This window comes from Aedes albopictus, chromosome 3 (genome assembly GCF_035046485.1).
Source record: "Aedes albopictus strain Foshan chromosome 3, AalbF5, whole genome shotgun sequence".
In the NCBI taxonomy this organism is placed as follows: Eukaryota; Metazoa; Arthropoda; class Insecta; order Diptera; family Culicidae; genus Aedes; species Aedes albopictus.
Genome location: NC_085138.1, coordinates 108,348,965 through 108,366,804, shown reverse-complemented (window position 1 = coordinate 108,366,804; position 17,840 = coordinate 108,348,965). Strand labels below are relative to the sequence as shown.

Sequence of the window (17,840 nt, the reverse complement as noted above, 5' to 3'; positions counted from 1 at the left end):
TCTTTGTAGTGATTCTTTCTTAAGAATACTTTGGATGATCTTCCTGGTGAATTCTCTGAGATATCATTGATAGAATCCTTGGTGGTAGTTTTTAAAATATCCCCGGAGACAACACTGTAAGAATTCCCGAAAGAGTGCTTAGAGGAATACTGAATGATATCCTTGCATTAATCACTTAAAATGATTTTTCAAGATAAATTGTTCTTCAAGAAAGATTTCTTATTAGGGATTATTTGGTGTCATTCACAACTTTATCTCTCCTTCAGTTCTATGATGCCCTCACTTCCGCACGCTCACGGACTATGAATAACAAGTGTGAGTGTGTTGTTTTCAAAATATCTATATTAAAGCTCACGCAATTGTTGCCTAAGTAAAATATACAATGGGTTTTAATACTTCCTTGATACTTCTTCAATTCATCGCCAGAGTGGTAGAAACAGGCACACTCCAGAACAATATTGTAATCATGAACACTTCCTATGCACTAGGTATGTACGCAATAGTTTAAACCGTTCTTTTGTTAAACTTTCATTAGAAGACTGATAACTGACTAGATTAAAAACATAAGAATGCAAATACGAATAGTACTGATTATCTTCGAAATTGTACTTCCTAAAACTAAAAAAAAAAAACTACGAAACCATTAGCTTCGTACTTAAGTAGTGGTTAAAATATTCGTGGGTGTTATTCGACGGTAGGTTGAAAGTCTAAAACTGTACACTAAAGTTATAAAAGGCGATCCAGTAACGGTTAAAAGGGCGGACGAATGGGAATGTCACGGTTCCACGATAATGTTTAAGAGAGGTTGATTTCCACGCCGTCGATTCTCGCATTCTACTTACTGTCACTGCCATCCAGGTCCTCCTCCTCCTCGGTGCCTCCCTCGTCGGACAGCAGCATCTCCTCCAGCTTCAACCGGGTGTACTCTTGCTGCAGTTCCGCCAGCTCCCGCCTAAGCTTCTTAACCTTCTTCTCCAGTTCGCGTTCCTCGCTGACGATTCCCAGCATCCGATCCCGGTTTGTCCGCAAGACGGTCTGGTCAATGACCCACCGCGTATAGGCCTCCGACCAGAGGACAATGCTGAGCGGCGCCACCGATGGCCAGATAACGACCCCATTCGGAATGTACATCGGATTGAGCAACGTGTCAATCACCTCCGGTCGGTTGATGTAACTCCACAGGCTGGTGGTCCGTTCACGAACCCGCAGTTCCGCCCGTTCCTGCTCCGAATCGCCAAGGAACGTCCCGTACTGGCTACTGTAGCTGTGCTCGAACAACACTATCAGGTATCGCGAGTCGAACTCGAAACTGCACGGAAACTGGTGGTATAGCTGGAACACGCAGTCTAGGAAGAGGACGAACGTCGCACTGGATGTTTTGTGCCGTTGGCCCGACGGGGTGTAACAGGAGTGTTTGTGTCGAGTCGAAAAGGGGTAGCCCGCCTGTAGCCACTCCCGCTCGATTAAGGCCTGTAATCTGCGAATAAGAAAAGAAATAAAAATAATGTTGCATTCTGAAAAATTGAGTTCCTATGCCTAGCTCGGGATATGTTTCACCGTCTACAAGGATTAGAAACAAACAAGAACAATTTGTGGCTCTCTCTGAGCTGATAATCTAAAATACATCTACAATGCCTAATCATCGTACACTCAGCGAAGTAAACTATCGAAATTCATCAAAATACCTTATGAAATTTAGCCACAACTGTAAAGTATGGATGCCTTAAGAATACCTTATGAAAATTGAACATGCATGTTATGACCTAATAACATAAGATAAACTTATGAAAAGAGCAGAAAAATCACAAAATGATGCAGACTGGAATCGATCCATGAACGTCGAGATCACTGAGCTCGTGCCCTACCCACGCGGCTATCGACGCTTGAGAAAATCGCGTTGCTAAAAGTGTATAAAAGCCAAACTGTGAGTCGATTCTGCGTCATAGATCGACCTAATGAAAATCGTTCCAGCCGTTATGAATTGTTTAAAGGCCATTTCATAAGTTAGACTTTTTGATAATCTTAGGTTTATTTGCCTGAGTGTAATATAAAGTTGCTTTCATAATTACAAAATTGATATTCATACCTTTCACCCTAATATTGATTTTTCTTTATATGAAGAAATAAAACAAATTACAAAATTAGAATATCCTCATTTCGCTAATTATTTATTTGAACGGATATTAATGGGTATTAATCGTGACCAATTTTATTTCACTGATGGATCTGAAAACCAAGACGGTGTAGGTTTTGGGGTACACAACTTGAATTCAACTCATTTCTTCAAATTACATGATCCTTGCTCTATTTTTATTGCTGAATTAATTGCAATATATTTTGCATGTATTTTGATAAAAGATTGCACTCCAAGTTTGTTCTATGTTCTGATAGTATGAGTTATCTTCGTGCATTAAATTCGAATAATTTCAATGTCAAAGCTCATCACATACCTATTTCTGGAACTCAAAAAAATATTATTAGATTTACACTCTCATGGTTTTTTGATTAAATTAGTTTGGATTCCTTCACATTGCAATATTTATGGTAATGAGCCAGCTGATTCTTTGGCCAAATTAAGTGCTACTCGGGGAATTATTTTTGATCGCAATATTTCGCCATCTGAGTATTTTACCGAATTAAATAAGTATTGCTTGGATAACTGGCAAAATTTTTGGCATTCTAGTGAAAAGGGAAGTTGGTGTCACTCCATTTGTCCTACGGTTAAACACTTTCCTTGGTATAACCATATGAATGCTAGTAGAAATTTTATTTGTTGCTTTTCAAGATTGATTTCGAATCATTACAATTGCAAAAGTCATTTATACCGTATCAATATAAAATGATTCAAATTTATGTGATGTGGGGAATTTTATGAGGATTATACTATTTTGTTCAAGGTTTATTTTGCCAAGAAATATTTTTTTCAAGAATTTACAAAAATTCAACCATCGCATTCCTGAATCTGTTCGAGATATTCTTGGAAGTAAACAGTTTCCGATATTGAAATTACTGTATGATTTTTTACTTGAAATTTCTTCTCATATTGTTTGATTTTGCCTTTTTATTTTCTTTCTTTTTACTTTTATTTTCAGTTTTCAAAATTCGAATTCGATGACGATTCCTCTTTGCCGGCTTGGTTAGGACATTTAAAGATTCTGGCTTAGTTATGGATTGATTCCGCAAGAGCCTTTAGTTTTAAGGTGTTTATTGTAACGTTTTGGAAAAGATGAAGAGGTTTTGTGCCTCTTTGAGAGAGATTTCAAAGATGGAAATCACTCAAAGGGTTTTTCCCTCTTCCAAATTTTAAGTTAAAAATAAATAAATAAATCTAGATTGAGTTTAAATAAGGGCGAAAGTAACATGAGAGAGTTCTCTTCATCGACTCTCTCTTCTGCAAATTAAAGTGACAAGATGCAAATTCAATCGAACTTTTTTACATTTAGACGCTAGATTGCATCGCAACCTAGCGATTTATGACCAAAAAGTTCAACAATACTTGCATCTTGTTACTTTAATTTGAAGAAGAGAGAGTCGATGAAGAGAACTCTCTCATGTTACTTTCGCCCTTATTTAAACTCAATCTAGAAATATAAAGTTGCCTAATTGGAACGGAAGATCAGTCCTCCGTAAACAGCTCGAGTTCTTCGATTTTCTTCAGCGCCATGAAGTTGATATTGTAGCTGTCTCAGAGACATGGCTCAGGACAACGAACTCGTTTCATCAACTATGTATGTCTACGTGAGGATAGACAAACCGAAGATGCAGCAAGGGGAGGCGGAGTTATGCAGCATAATGCTATCTATCAAAAAAGGAATTAAGTACGAACAAATTGATTTCACTAAATTTAGTGATGATGATGATGACTTTAATGGCATCGAAGCATTTGAAATTCAGGTGGACTGCAGTAGTACCCGTATCAATATCATTTCGGTCTACTTCCCGGGTGCTAGGCATGGAGGAGACAGGTACCATTTTAGAAACGACCTAAGGAAGTTAACTGAAGGCGACAATCCAACCTTAGTCATCGGTGACCTGAATACCCGATGTCGTCAATGGAACTGCAGCAAAGGCAACAAAGCATGTAGTCAACTTCTACAAGTACTAGCCGCAGAAAACTTCTTCATCCAAGCGTCGGTTTCTCATACATTCTATCCCACGGGCCGGGGGCGCGCATCTACCCTGGACATAATCCTCTCCAACAATTTGGTGAACATGCCTAAACCAACCGTTGTCAACGAATTGTCATCTGATCATCTGCCAGTGTTATTTACAGTTGACACGAATCCTTCGGAAATTTCAACAGACAACACCAAATACTGCTATGCCCGCGCAAACTGACGTTGGTTTCAGCGAGTTATCAACGAAAGCATCGACTTCAATAATCCTACCTTGGGTTGTGCTACTTTTCCCCGAACGCCGATTCCCCGAATGCCGTTTCCCCGAATGCCGATTCCCCGAATGCCGTTTCCCCGAATGGTACTTTTTTTCCGAATGACCCATTTCCCATCCCCCCTTCAATCACACCCTTCTTTATTTTATAGGCGGTTCTTTCAAGTTTATTGCTCCTCAGACCTGCTGAAGTCCTGCTGAATGAAGAATGGTAATATGACTCCTTCTTTCCATTGCAGCTCGTTCTTTTTAGAACCAAATTGATTACAACGACCTGTCTAACTATGGTAGGTTATCTTCTTGAATAGGACACGAACATTTTGAGGCAAGTGATCATTTCGAACAAGAAAGTAATTGTCTATTCGGGGAAACGGGTCATTCGGGGAACTGACTTTCGGAAAAACGGGCCATTCGGGGAACTGGCGTTCGGGGGAACGACAATCGGGGAACCGGAATTCGGGAAAAAGTAGCACAATCCCTACCTTGAATATCAACGACGTGGCGTCCATTGACAGTGCTATTGACTTTTTCAACAATAGTATTCTACGTCTTACCAGGTAGTTGGTGTCAGGTTCACTCGGCGAATCGTGGATCTGGCGAATTGATTCTTCTACCACTCTAGATGAGTCAGGGTCGCTATCTACAATGTTGTTGTGAGCTGTTGCAAAGTTTTCGGCCAACAGCTCTGCTTTTCGTTGAGGAGACGCCACGTATTGACCGTCACTCCGCTGATTCTGGTAAGACCAAAACCAAAGTACAAGAGATGATCAAACAATTAAAAATCACCAGGATGTGACAAAAATTTGCAATCAGCTTTTAAAACATTTGCCACGCAAAGCTATTATACTCCTGGCTCGGATCTTTACTGCATGCCTGAAATTCTGTTACTTCCCATGTGTTTGGAAGCATGCGGTCATCGTACCTATTCGAAAAACCTGGCAAAGATATTATTACATCCTTCGAACTATCGACCCATCAGTTTGCTATCTTCACTGAGCAAGCTGCTGGAACGAGCAATTCTCTCTAGGCTGGAACAGCACCTAGAGACAGCTCATGTTATCCCAGATGAACAATTTGAGTTTAAATGTGGACATTCCACTAACCATCAATTGGTGCGACTAATTAGCCGCATCAAATCAGTTTTTTACATCAAACAATCATCGGGAATGATTCTGTTGCATGTAGAGAAAGCCTATGATTCCATGTGGCACGACGCCGTACTACACAAAATGTTATCCGCTGGTTTTCCTGTGTGATTGATTCAAATTATTGAATCGTTCATCAAAAATCGCAGCTTCCAAGTGATTGTCGATGTAGTGTCGTCGGGAAGAAAGAACTTTCCTTATGGAGTATCAGTAGGTCGGCTCCAGAGGCACGTTCTCCTCCATTTGGAAAATTTGTGCCATTGCCATGAGTACGAGCCTATTCATCATTTACCTGAGGGAGAGGGAAGGGAGGAATAAGGGATGGGTTAGGGAAAGGGAAGGTAAGGGAATAGGGTCGACATAATCGCATAAGCGTACCACAACAGGTTCAAACAGCGCCCTGAAAAGGGCACTGTAAAAAACGCATAAAGCGTAAAGTAAGCCTATAGCTACTTGCCACAACGGGTTCAAAACATCCTGAAGATTCAGGCTTTTTAGGTCAGTTTCACGTAATCAAGTGTTTACCGAGTACTCGGAAACGCAGTTGCGTAAAAACTGGGTAGTTACATATCAAATGATTCAAAGTTCCACAGTCGGATTCTCAGCTAAGATATACAAATGAAGCAGCCTGTTGAGGCTTGTGATGGACAAAATCATAAGTAGGAACACCACATTCAGTTATCTCAATTGCGTTTCTGCTACGAGATTCCTCAAAAGTGATGGCAAGATTCCCGCATGGTGGCATCCACAAACACTCAATTTCCTAATCGCTGCTTGACGTAATGCCGAGAAGAGATGTTGGTTTTTGAGCATTTGATAAATCCAATTGGAAATGATTGAAAGATAAATAGGACAAACAATGCGGCTTCCAATGTGGAATCGAAAGGTACAGTATCCTGGAAATCCCAGAAAACACCCAAACAAAATAGTTTTTGAATAAACGCTTTTTCGACATCGTAAACAACATTGTGTAAACAAAGCACAGTGGACTTTCTATTTTGGTAAGCATGTTGGTTCCCATGGAGAGGCATGTTTGCCAGAAAAGCATCACGGGTGTCATGCTCGACAAAGCGTTTTAATCATTTCAGAAGAAAGATGTCAAATTGATAGGTCTGATCTTCATACGATGCATTATCCACTTACGGAATAAACTTGACAGTATAAACGCACCAAGATTTGGGAATAGCAAGGCTGCAAACAAGCAGTTTTATCGAAACATTTTGGGGCTCGAGGCATGACACGCGAGATTGCCATTTCAATTTTACTGTAAGTAGCAAACATCGGGTCAAACACAAAATGCGGAACCATATAGGAGTTAATTAAATCATTACAGCTACATAGAAATCCCTTCTACGAAAGTAAGATTTTTGGACCAAAGCTGTTCTTTTATGCTGAAGATTGATCTGAGCTGTCATAACCATAGCCACTACCCAAACTAGCCACGATCAAACTCTTACAATCACAACACAAGAAAAAAAAAGAGCAGCGATAAAAACCAATTCAGTATCGATTGAAGAACGCCTGAGACGAACATACACAGAGGACACTGTGAAGAACGCATAATGCGAAGAGCCATATAGGTTATAATTAAAGCTAATAAACAACATACTAATAATCCCACCCTTATTGAGCCTCGCAGTTGAGGCTTAAGAAGGATAGCCGATTATCTCGGAGAAACACAAGGTCAACTGCACCATTGCTCCGGTTAGCGCAGTAAGGGCAACATACTGTGGAGGGCGCCCTAGTACTCCACAGGCTCCGTTAAGCGGTTAGGATTGTATTAGACCCCCCTAACCATTCATTCCTAGGCACGGTAAGCATATAGCCGCATCACACCATGAATTAGGGGTCACCTGTTTAATGGACTCTTACCACCGGAACAGGCAGTCCGTATTGTTATTCTTAGCCAATTGTGACAACCGCTACCGACACTACACAGCTATCTAGGCTGATCGAGAAAAGAAGTTAATATTGATGATCAACTACATGCAGACCCAAACAGCCGGTGAAGTACCTCAAGGTTCAGTTTTGAGCCCAACTCTATATAACATATTCATGGAAGATGTTGTTATGGTTGATGGAGCTGAATATTAGATCTTTGCGGATGACGATGCTTTCATAGCGACAGACCGGGATCCTGAAATAGTGATAACAAAGTTACAAGCTGCTCAAAGTACACTCGAAGAATACCAGCGGAAATGGAAAATGAAGATCAATCCTGCTAAAACCCAAGCAATCTACTTCTCCAACCGACATAGCCCTAGGTATCTACCGCAAAGGTGTAATATCGCAGGAGGAGACTAAACAGTATGAACTGGGGGGTTTTCTCTCGGTTGGAGTAGTGATCTGTACTCTACGATGGTCACGATACAAGAGAGCTGATCGCTCCGTTTATTCAAGTTTTATACGATTCATCGAACACTTTACTTTGTTATGGTGGTATTACATTATAACAGTCCGAGACCTGTCAACTGGTGTTGCACTGAACTAAACCGATTAGCTAATTCTGAATGGATATTACACTCCTTATCCCTTAAAATTAAGTAAACTGTTTCAGAGTAGATCACAAGCAAACTTAGGAAATATATTTAATTCAACATGAAAATGCGAGTTTGATAGCAACAACACTTTACTTATAAGAAAATCTTCATGCATCTTGGACTTCTTCTTTCTTCTGGATCTCCTTAGTTCACTATTCGAATGCGTCGGCTGCAGAACGCTTGGATGTACTTCGCTTATTGACGGACTTGGAGTGACGCTATCAGGTTCGCTCAGATCGGGAAACTCGGATTCCGAATTCTCAATGTCCTCCATATCCTTGAATGATCGTTTGGTTCCTCGTGGTGTTCTCATATCGGCCAACCGAAGCTGGATGTTCCGCCTGTGTTCGGTTCTATTGGCCGGTCCCGGTCTTATCTGCCCCCTGTGGGCCGAGATTAGATTCGCTCCGATTGCTATCTGAAAAATATTGAGAGAGATTTGTTTAATAAATACTCCCTCAATCCATTTTTCAATACTGTTGGGATTATAGTTTCTGTAGTAAACCTTGTCTCCGTGAACTAACTTTTTCAGTGGATCTTTCTTAACGTTATCAACGTTACTCTTTAACGGTTCTTCCACTTTTGTTACCGCATGACGTTTTTTTAAGCTTGACTTAGGGTTTATCAAATCAATGAGGGTTTTGGGCTTATATGCGAACACCTTGTCTGCAGGATGGGTACCCTCAGACGTCAGACAGCTATTGCGATAGTTAAAGAGAAAGTAATCCAACCTGTCTTGAAAACCCCATGTTCTCATTTCAGGATCCACGAGAAATTTCTTTAAAACTTCTTTCGCTACCCTAACCAACCTTTCTGCCGTGTGCAGCATAGTTGTCCCATGTTAATAGGGATTCCCATAGAACATGGGACAACTATGCTGCACACGGCAGCTTTCTGCCTGTCCATTACTTTGTGGGTGGTAGGGAGGACTCTTCATAACTTCAACGCCTTGTCTTTCAAGAAAACTGATAAACTGTTTTGAATTGAATGGTGGGCCGTTATCAGTTACCAAAATGTCTGGCAGTCCAAATCTTGCAAAAAAATTAGTCAACTTCCTGATCACCTTTGCAGCGTCAGTGCCAAATCTCATCCAATATATTTCAAGCCACTTTGAATGACTATCGACAATCAGGAACAAGGTCTGCTTTTCAAAAAAGAAGAAATCCGCGTGTACGCGCCCAAAAGGGCGATCCGAAGGAGCCCATTTAGACGTTATATTTTTCCCAGGAACTACTGCCATTTTCAAACAAGTGGTGCATTGTTTTACATAGTCCTCAATATCGGAATTGATTCCGAACCAATAAACTGTTCGGCGCGCTTCCTGTTTCATTTTGATTACACCTGCATGGTTGGCGTGCAGGATTTTTAAGATCTTCGTCTGCAGTACTTTTGGAATAATTACTTGATCCTGAAATAACAAACACCCATCTACCTCCTCTAATCCTTGATGGTGTGAGTAAATATCTCTAAAACATTTGTCCACCCTACTCGGCCAACCATGCTGTAGAAACGAGTATATTTTTTGAAGAAATGTGTCATTTTTCGTTTCAGCAGCTACCAAACTGTGGTTCAAAGGCAAATTATCAGAAAAATTCAAACTTTTAACGTAATGTTTTTCCAACTTTTTTGGGACTTCCTCCATCATTGGGAACCTGGAGCAGAAATCTGCGTTGCTCATACGCTCAGATGGTCTATAGAATATCTCGTAATCATAAATGGATAACTCCATAATGTACCTTTGCAGTCATGTGACGAATATTGAATTTTTCCCAGGCTTACCAAGGATACCCAACAGAGGCTTATGGTCTGTGTAGATTAAAAATTTTTGACCATAAAGAAATTTATGAAATTTCTTAACTGACGTTACTACCGCAAGTGCCTCCAAATGAAGGATGGGGTATTTTTTTTGAGCCGAGTTCAAAGAGAAAGAGGTGAAAGATATTGGCCTTTCAGCACCTTTAATTACGTGAGAAATAACACCTCCTAAACCGTAAGACGAGGCATCTGTACAGACAATTATCGGCTTTTTCGGGTCGTAAAATGTTAACAATTTTCCAGTAAGCAGTTGTTTTTTGCAGTCCTTGAATGCTTTGTCACATTTCTCATCCCACACATATTTAACGTCTTTCTTTAGCAAATTATATAGCGGATTCAATAAGGTTGATAAATTAGGTAAAAACTTGTTGTAGTAGTTGATTAATCCTAAAAAAGCTTTAAGCTTGTTTACATTGTCAGGTGTTTCAGCTTGCTGTATAGTAGCGACTTTTTCAGGATTAGGTTGAAGGCCATCTTGTGAAAGAATATGCCCTAAAAATGGTAGTGTGCTAACAAAAAATTTACATTTCTTATAATTTACTTTAATGTTAGCCTTAGCCAACCGATCAAGAACTAAAGCCAACTTGTTTTTGCAGTCTTCGTAATCTTTTCCAGCAATCAACACATCGTCAAGATAACATGACACAAATTCAAGTCCATGTAAAACTGTATCCATGACTTGCTGGAATATAGCCGCACTGGATGAGGCCCCCTGTGGAAGTCTATTATAAGAATAGAGCCCCTTTGGCGTGTTGATAACAACGAACTTCCTAGACTTTTTTGAAAGATTTAGTTGAGTGTAGGCAGTGGCAAGGTCTAAAGAGCAAAATATTTTACAACCTGCTAGAGATGCAAACACATCTTGTGCAGTAGGCAATGGGTACACGTTTGGAATTATAACCTTGTTAATTGACACTTTACAATCTATTACAAGACGAATATCTCCATCCTTTTTTATCACAACCACTACCGGCGACGCCCAAAGACTCGTTTTAATTGGGGTTATAATTCCGTCTCGTTCCAACGATTCCAAATGATCCATCACTTTCTCTTTCAATCGATATGGTACATCATACGCTTTACGAAATATAGGTGATTCTTCTTTGAGTACTAAATCAGCCTCAAACCCTTTAATAGGTGTAGAAAAATCCTTGTCAAAAACACTTTTATACTTGGACTTGATTTCATTTGCAAAAAAATCGCTTCCAGTTGAGCCAGGAATATTCTTGATCATCAATGAGTTTGAAAAACAAGTTCTCCAATTGTCAAAAAACATATCTAGCCAATCACGTCCAATGAGGGGGTCAAAACGATGATCATTATCCAGTACAACTAAATCTAATTGAAACTTCCTAAAATTTAACGTAACATACACTGAAATAATGCCAAGAACTTCAAGACTAGATCCATTTACTACCACCAATCTTTTTTTGCTTCCTTTCAACGGTTTTTCATTGAAAAACTTCAAATAGTCCGACTTGCAGATAACAGAGACAGCTGATCCACTATCCACCTCCATTTTATACATCTTTCCACTAATTTCAACATCCAGGAGACAAGGTTCACTGATTTTATTGATGGTTCTAATCATCATGCATGGATAGTCACCTGAGCTGTCGCTGTCACTGCTGTAGTCGACCCGCAATCTCTTGAAATAATCGTGTACATTGTCTCGAGCTTCGTCGTGTTTGGTAGCCTCTCCTACAAATTTTACTGAGCTTCTTTGAGAATTTTTATACTTGTAGCAATGTTTTTGAATGTGCCCACGAATTTTACAAAAATGGCAAACAAAATTGGCATATCGTCCCTTACCAGACGACATTTGTCCTGAACTCGGGCCTGAACGAGACCTGCTTCTTTCATATCTCTCATGTTGCATCCTATAATCACGATTTCTACTTCTTTCTCGTCCACGGTATTCTCTTCCATGCCCGCCATAGTTACGATTCCTTCCAAGCCGATACTTCACCGAGTTGATATTTGCCGAACCATCGTTAATGGCATCCGCCTGATTTACCGCTATTTCACTGCTTTTGATAATCCTCTCTGTTGTTCTCAATGTTAATTCATCCTCACTTAGTAAACGTTTCTGTAATTTCCTGTCCGATAATCCGAAAAGTAACTGGTCTCGTATTGCAGTATCTCTAAATTCCCCAAAATCGCACGACTCAGCTAACAGTTTTACCGCTAAAATGAAATTCTCATTGGATTCCGACGGTCCTTGCTTGCGGCATCTAAATTTGTATCTCGACACTAGCTCATTATCAACTTTATCAAACCTTTCCTTGAGTTTCTTCGTAATCTCAGAATAAGTCAGCGTTTTTAAATCAGTCGATGGATACAGAAGCTTAAGCTCCTCAAAGGTTGGCATGCCAGCAAACGTCATGAACAAATCTTTCTTTCTCTCATCAGGGACATTGTTACTAGAGAAAAAATACTCTATATGTTCGATATAATTGGAAAAAGAAGTGCCCGGGATGTAAGGATCAATTGTTCCATACAACGCCATATTGCCTGGACCACACACAAAAGGTATTCTGTTTAAACAAAGCGCACTGGGCAAAAAATGGACGAAAAAAGATCAAAATGTCGACGTACCTGTATCTACTTCCTGTATCCTGGATTTTTGCTGACTCTGTTGCTTCACCACTGTGTTCCGTCTATACTGCAGTGGGAACCACCGTCAAAATAGGCGATAATTGATGAGCTGACGCGAAGAACTCCGTAGGCAGCAGCGAAGATGATAACTACGATGGCAACACCGGCAGCGCCGACGACGGCAGCGAGAGCAGCAACAACACACACGCAGCAGCAGCGAATAATCCGAACCGGCCTCTTTAGTTTTAATTTTTCACCAATTCTAATGGCCGACGCGTCGCAATAAGCGCAGCCGCGTATCGAAAGCAAACTCCAGCGTCGCAAACGACCGGCTATGAACAAAAGAACAAAAGCAGGAATAAGCAACAATACACAGTGTTCTTTCAAGGTCAAATTCTTTTCTTCTACAAAATGACGATGATTCTAAACGTAGTTTGCACAATTCTTCCGTGTAAAAACTTACCGACTGATGCAATATTTGTACTGGCAAACTATTTTGCTTCAACGGGCCGAGAAAAGCAAATTATTCACTCCCGAAAATTCACTTCACTATTTTCCTTCACGCACGCGCACTAAAACTTTCAACCTCGTAGCCACTAAACAGTATGAACTGGGGGGGTTTTCTCTCGGTTGGAGTAGTGATCTGTACTCTACGATGGTCACGATACAAGAGAGCTGATCGCTCCGTTTATTCAAGTTTTATACGATTCATCGAACACTTTACTTTGTTATGGTGGTATTACATTATAACAGTCCGAGACCTGTCAACTGGTGTTGCACTGAACTAAACCGATTAGCTAATTCTGAATGGATATTACAGACACGAGGTCAAATACCTAGGATTAAACCTAGACCAGAAGCTGAAATTTGCATCGCACGTGCAAAAATCCCTACAGAAGTGCGACAAGCTAGTCAAATCTCTGTACTCTCTAATATGTCGTCAATCTCGTTTGAACAAAACAAGTAAAGTACTGCTCTACAAGGCCATCATTCGCCCAACAATAACGTACGGATTTCCAGCTTGGAGTGGCTGCGCGAGAACCCATCGCAAAAAAACTACAAACCAAACAAAATCGCCATATGTATCAAAGAAAATGTTACTGATGAAAGGATCTCCAAATCTCAGTCCAATGAAAAAGTGTAAAGTGCCCCACACAATGCATACGTTTGCGTGTGCGTGACAGTAGTTTGACACATTTCCCATGGGAAAACTGTCAAAAAAACGCAAACCTCGACGGAACGGACGCTATGTGTTCCAGGCTTAAGTACCTATGTTAAGACTAATAGAAACAAACAATAAAATGAAAATAAAATAAACTAACTTACCCTTTTATTGTCCTGCAGTCGGGGTTTAGAATTATTTGCGCCACCGAAGTGACAATGAGCGGCGTGTCCAGCCCTTTCCCACCATGCACCACAACGGGCACTCCCTCCAGTGCCAGGCATTGCGCCACCACACAGGAAACGTTCATCGCATTGAGCACAAAGCTCAACCAACTGGAACCCTCCAGCCGTGACAGCCACCGATCCGAGCTGGAACCCACATCGTTGCAGGCTTCCATCAGCCGCACAAAGCTGTCCAACAGGCTTGAGATGGACGAAAGCGATCCGATGGGTCGACTAAGGACACGCCACTGCGGATAGTGCGGCTCGATTTCCGTGTTGGTGGTTTTTGTTTTGCCCCAGGTGTCGAAAATGCAACCTTTCTTCCCTCCGGGTTCGACCAGCGAGTTTAAAATGGCCTCGTCAGCCCGGCATCGCTTCACTCCAGGCCCCGCCAAGGGTTGGGCGCACCGGAGCAGGACAGCACCGTTGGTATGCTTGTAGGCCAGCAGTGGGAATCGTCCGCCATCGCGGAAAGCGGCGGATTGCATCAGCTGTTCGTCGCTAATCGATTTCTGAACCATTAATCGTGCCCCGTAGGTTGGGCACACCTTGAAATCCTGATTGACCGTCGTCAGGCGCCACTCGTCGGTGGCTAGCAGTTTTGCGTATTCAGTCTCAACGGTGTACTCCGTATGGCCGTCCTGCATCACGTTGTACATCGGGATGTAGAAGAACGGGTACAGCTTCTTGGTTTCCTCCAGGTTCGACAGCTGTTCGATCGAGTTGGAAATGTTAAAGTACTCCTGCGGTGAATTGATCCGGAGCTGGATGATCCGGAGGTCTTTGCACTTGAGCGTAATGATTCCGCCTTCGAGCACATTGTTGACGATGCATGGCTTACGTTCGACTATGTCCACGTTTTGATGCAGCAACTGAGAATAAAGAATGGAATTTTAATGCAAGGTCGTAATTGTGAATTCGATAAGTCGGTCAACGCCTTGGCGATCCAAGTAAAAAATGTATCCTAAGTAGGTACTATAGGTATTCAAAATAAAGAGAATAACTTTCGAACAATTATTGTAGTTTATAGGAAAAATGCGTTAGAAGTTTTTATAACTTTTAAACGAAATAGCAATAGATACTTGCTTTTACCATCGAATTAATTTTTAATTTATTTAGTTTCGTCTAAAAATATTTTCGTCTAAAGATGTTTTCTTGACTTCATTCAAGAATATCGTATAAATCAATAAACTATTAATTCATAAATAAACCATAAGTAAATACTACTACTATAAGGAGAGTTGACTGTAGATGCTTCGTCGACTACTAGAACTGCAAATTCACGCATTTTTATCTATAACTAAATTTTCACGTCCCATGCAGAAGCAGATTCTGATGCGAACTGTTCCATTAACTGCACACTAATGCAATTTAGCCTCCCCATCGCCGCGAGGCAAATCGATAACAGAACGTTCCATATGGAACGCTCCATTTCGCACAAAGCCACACACTTACCCAAAGTTCCCGGGCGCCTTCCTTCCGTGTGCTCAGAATCAAATGGTGACCGGTAATGCAGAGCGTTCCGTCGATGGACTCCCGTCGAAGCTGCTCGTACAACTGAACGCCGTCCAGCTTTGGAGTTCTGATCCATTCGGCGAACTCCATTTTGCTCTCGCTCCTGCTCGCTACGGCTACGACGAACTCGATTCAACTTTTTTGATGACCGGCAAATTATTCCACTGCGACGACGATAGTTTACAGCAACACCATAACAATTTTTCAACGCTGGCAGAGTTGGTCGGCCTAAAAACTGCTTGCCGTAGCAACTTTTGAGTTCATTCTCTTCTCGGGTGACGATTCACTTTTCCTTTCAAGCGTCAAACACAAAAACAACACTCGCCCACTAGTTGCACTCTCCGTTGCCTCCCGGCTGCACTTTGCCTGATTTGATTTCGTTCGATGAAAAAAAGTTTCCTAATCAAATTCAGAGAAAATAGGTAGAGAAGCGAAGAGTGAACAGCCGCCAGAACGGCAACACTTTTTCTGTTTTGATTTCATCGCTCGGATGCTGGCAACTGCAGCAAAGCAGATTAATCCACCCATCGAAGGTAGTGCCTATCTCGCATACCGCATTTGAAAACTATTTATACTGTTGTTTTATTGACTAGGCATTATCAAACTGATGTTCCAAAATGGAACAATTTTCATTAATTCAAGGAATCAATGTTATTTATACTGTTATCCATGATATTTAAAACTTTGGTAAAAATATGTTTCAAATGATTGCAATACTTATCTTCACTTATGCGGTAATCGTCAAGGTTTGTTGATTTTGCTCGATAGGATACCAGTTTGACGGTTCGATAAGGTTTTTTTGGCTTCACACTCTTCGCTTCTCTACCTATTTTCTCTGATCAAATTATAAACACTTATTTATCGTCCAGCTCAAGGCTACGGTGCTGTTTTCGAGAAAAGAACGATGATAAATATAGAGCAACCACCTGGGGAAATGCGCCGTCCGCACACGCACCAAGTTCCTTCGCGTTCTGCTAGGTCTTTCGGTGACCTGTTTTTCTTTTCTGTTGATCCCGTTGTTTTGTCACTGCAACTGCACTGCACTCGCTGGCTGATGCACTTCCATCAGCTGCTGATGGCGCTCGGCGCGCATTGTTTTCATGTTTGTTGGTCATTTGTCAATTGACAGTACAACACGGAGCCATGGGTATCCTTCATGGTGTTACATCCCGAACAAAAAAAAATTCTTCCCATATAAACAGTGTTACGAAGGGGAGGGTGGGTGTCAAAACAGGCCAATTTTAGCGTTATGATATTTGTGAATGAACCCTAACTGGAACATGTTGAAATCTGAGACGAGACTCGCGAAGAGGAAAAAAAAGCAACGTCAAGTGCAGCCCAACTGAGCTGTCAGTTGTAGCCCGTTTGATTACGTTACCTAAAACGAGTGAAGTATTGCTATCCGAGTTAAATTCTGAAGCCAAAATTCATTCCGAGCAGCATTTTCTTCTCTTGTACTGTCGAAAATAAATTGAAAACAAAATATTCCAATGATTACTTTGCTTGGCGATTGCTGGCGATGCAAAATTTCACCTAAACATGAGTTTGTGCGTGAATGGGATTCAGTCTCACTGCATGTGAGGTGATGCGGTCACGTACGTGTTTGAACCACCAGCCCAAAACATAATGTCAACACAGATAGGAAGAAGAAAAAAATAACAAAGTGGAGAAAAAGAAGACCGTCTTCGCGAATCTCGTCTCAGGTTGAAATATGGACCAATCGTCGACTTGCACAGACAAAAATAAATGCAACCCGTCCGATGTAAATCATTCCAATAGGGTCCTAAAATGAAAAATATTTTCCCGCCTTTGGTGCATAACACGAAAGAGCTTGGTTTTCTGATCTCAATGGTAATTTTTCCGAACTTGAACAATAACAGAATAGTTAATAAACTCGAAAATAAAATAATGATGAGCAAGTCTTGTTTGACATTCGAGGTCAACCTTGACGTAACGAAAGTGAAACGGCGGGTTGCAAAAGACACCACATTGGCTCACTTTTGACAACAAATGTTCCTGTTTGACATACACGGTAAACAAAATTTACCCAAAATTGAGTGCTAAACAAGGAGTGTTGCAAAAATTATTAAAATTTTTGAAAATATATTGTTGGGCTTTACCTAATAGGAATACTTAAAAAATGAGTAAACATGCCGTTTTAATCAATGCTTGATCGAATTATGCAGAAATTGAGATAGGCCTTTAGACCGTTCGCAATGCTGTTTTATTTTGTATGGCGAGTTTTAAAATTTTTAAAACTCGCCATACAAAATAAAACAGCATTGTGAACGGCCTTAGGAGCCTATTACTAATGTCGTTTTCGATTTTGCGGTGCAGCTACACCGGTGCAGCACTTTATCACCGAAAACGTTCGTTTTTGATTTCCCTGATAAAAACGATCATAGAAATACAACAGAATGTATTGTTACAACACGCTGCCATTTTTACAATA

General features: G+C 40.9%; 2 protein-coding genes across 2 annotated transcripts; both read right to left on the bottom strand.

Annotated features, from left to right (window-relative positions):
• Nucleotides 1–660: 660 nt before the first annotated feature.
• On the bottom strand, nt 661–15,792 carry LOC109416016 (myotubularin-related protein 9). The gene is made up of 3 exons (XM_019689982.3): nt 15,329–15,792; nt 13,814–14,745; nt 661–1,477 (listed from the first exon to the last, which is right to left on the bottom strand). Exons 1-3 carry the CDS (start codon nt 15,476–15,478, stop codon nt 835–837), a joined length of 1,725 nt encoding a protein of 574 aa, XP_019545527.3. The 5' UTR covers nt 15,479–15,792; the 3' UTR covers nt 661–834.
• LOC134283934 (uncharacterized) lies at nt 7,897–12,642 on the bottom strand. Its single transcript, XM_062859333.1, has 2 exons — nt 11,498–12,642; nt 7,897–8,492 (listed from the first exon to the last, which is right to left on the bottom strand). Exons 1-2 carry the CDS (start codon nt 12,396–12,398, stop codon nt 8,428–8,430), a joined length of 966 nt encoding a protein of 321 aa, XP_062715317.1. The 5' UTR covers nt 12,399–12,642; the 3' UTR covers nt 7,897–8,427.
• Nucleotides 15,793–17,840: the final 2,048 nt, after the last annotated feature.

What these genes read in the sequence shown, in the direction of transcription:
- LOC134283934 (XM_062859333.1), bottom strand. Translation starts at nt 12,398, where the DNA reads ATGGCGTTGTATGGAACAATTGATCCTTACATCCCGGGCACTTCTTTT. An exon ending in CAGTGACAGCGACAGCTCAG is followed by an intron (nt 8,493 to 11,497) that starts GTGACTATCCAT and finishes AATATTTTTCAG; the next exon opens with ATAGCAATCGGAGCGAATCT.
- LOC109416016 (XM_019689982.3), bottom strand. Translation starts at nt 15,478, where the DNA reads ATGGAGTTCGCCGAATGGATCAGAACTCCAAAGCTGGACGGCGTTCAG. An exon ending in AAGGCGCCCGGGAACTTTGG is followed by an intron (nt 14,746 to 15,328) that starts GTAAGTGTGTGG and finishes CTTTATTCTCAG; the next exon opens with TTGCTGCATCAAAACGTGGA. An exon ending in GACTGCAGGACAATAAAAGG is followed by an intron (nt 1,478 to 13,813) that starts GTAAGTTAGTTT and finishes TCTTATTCGCAG; the next exon opens with ATTACAGGCCTTAATCGAGC.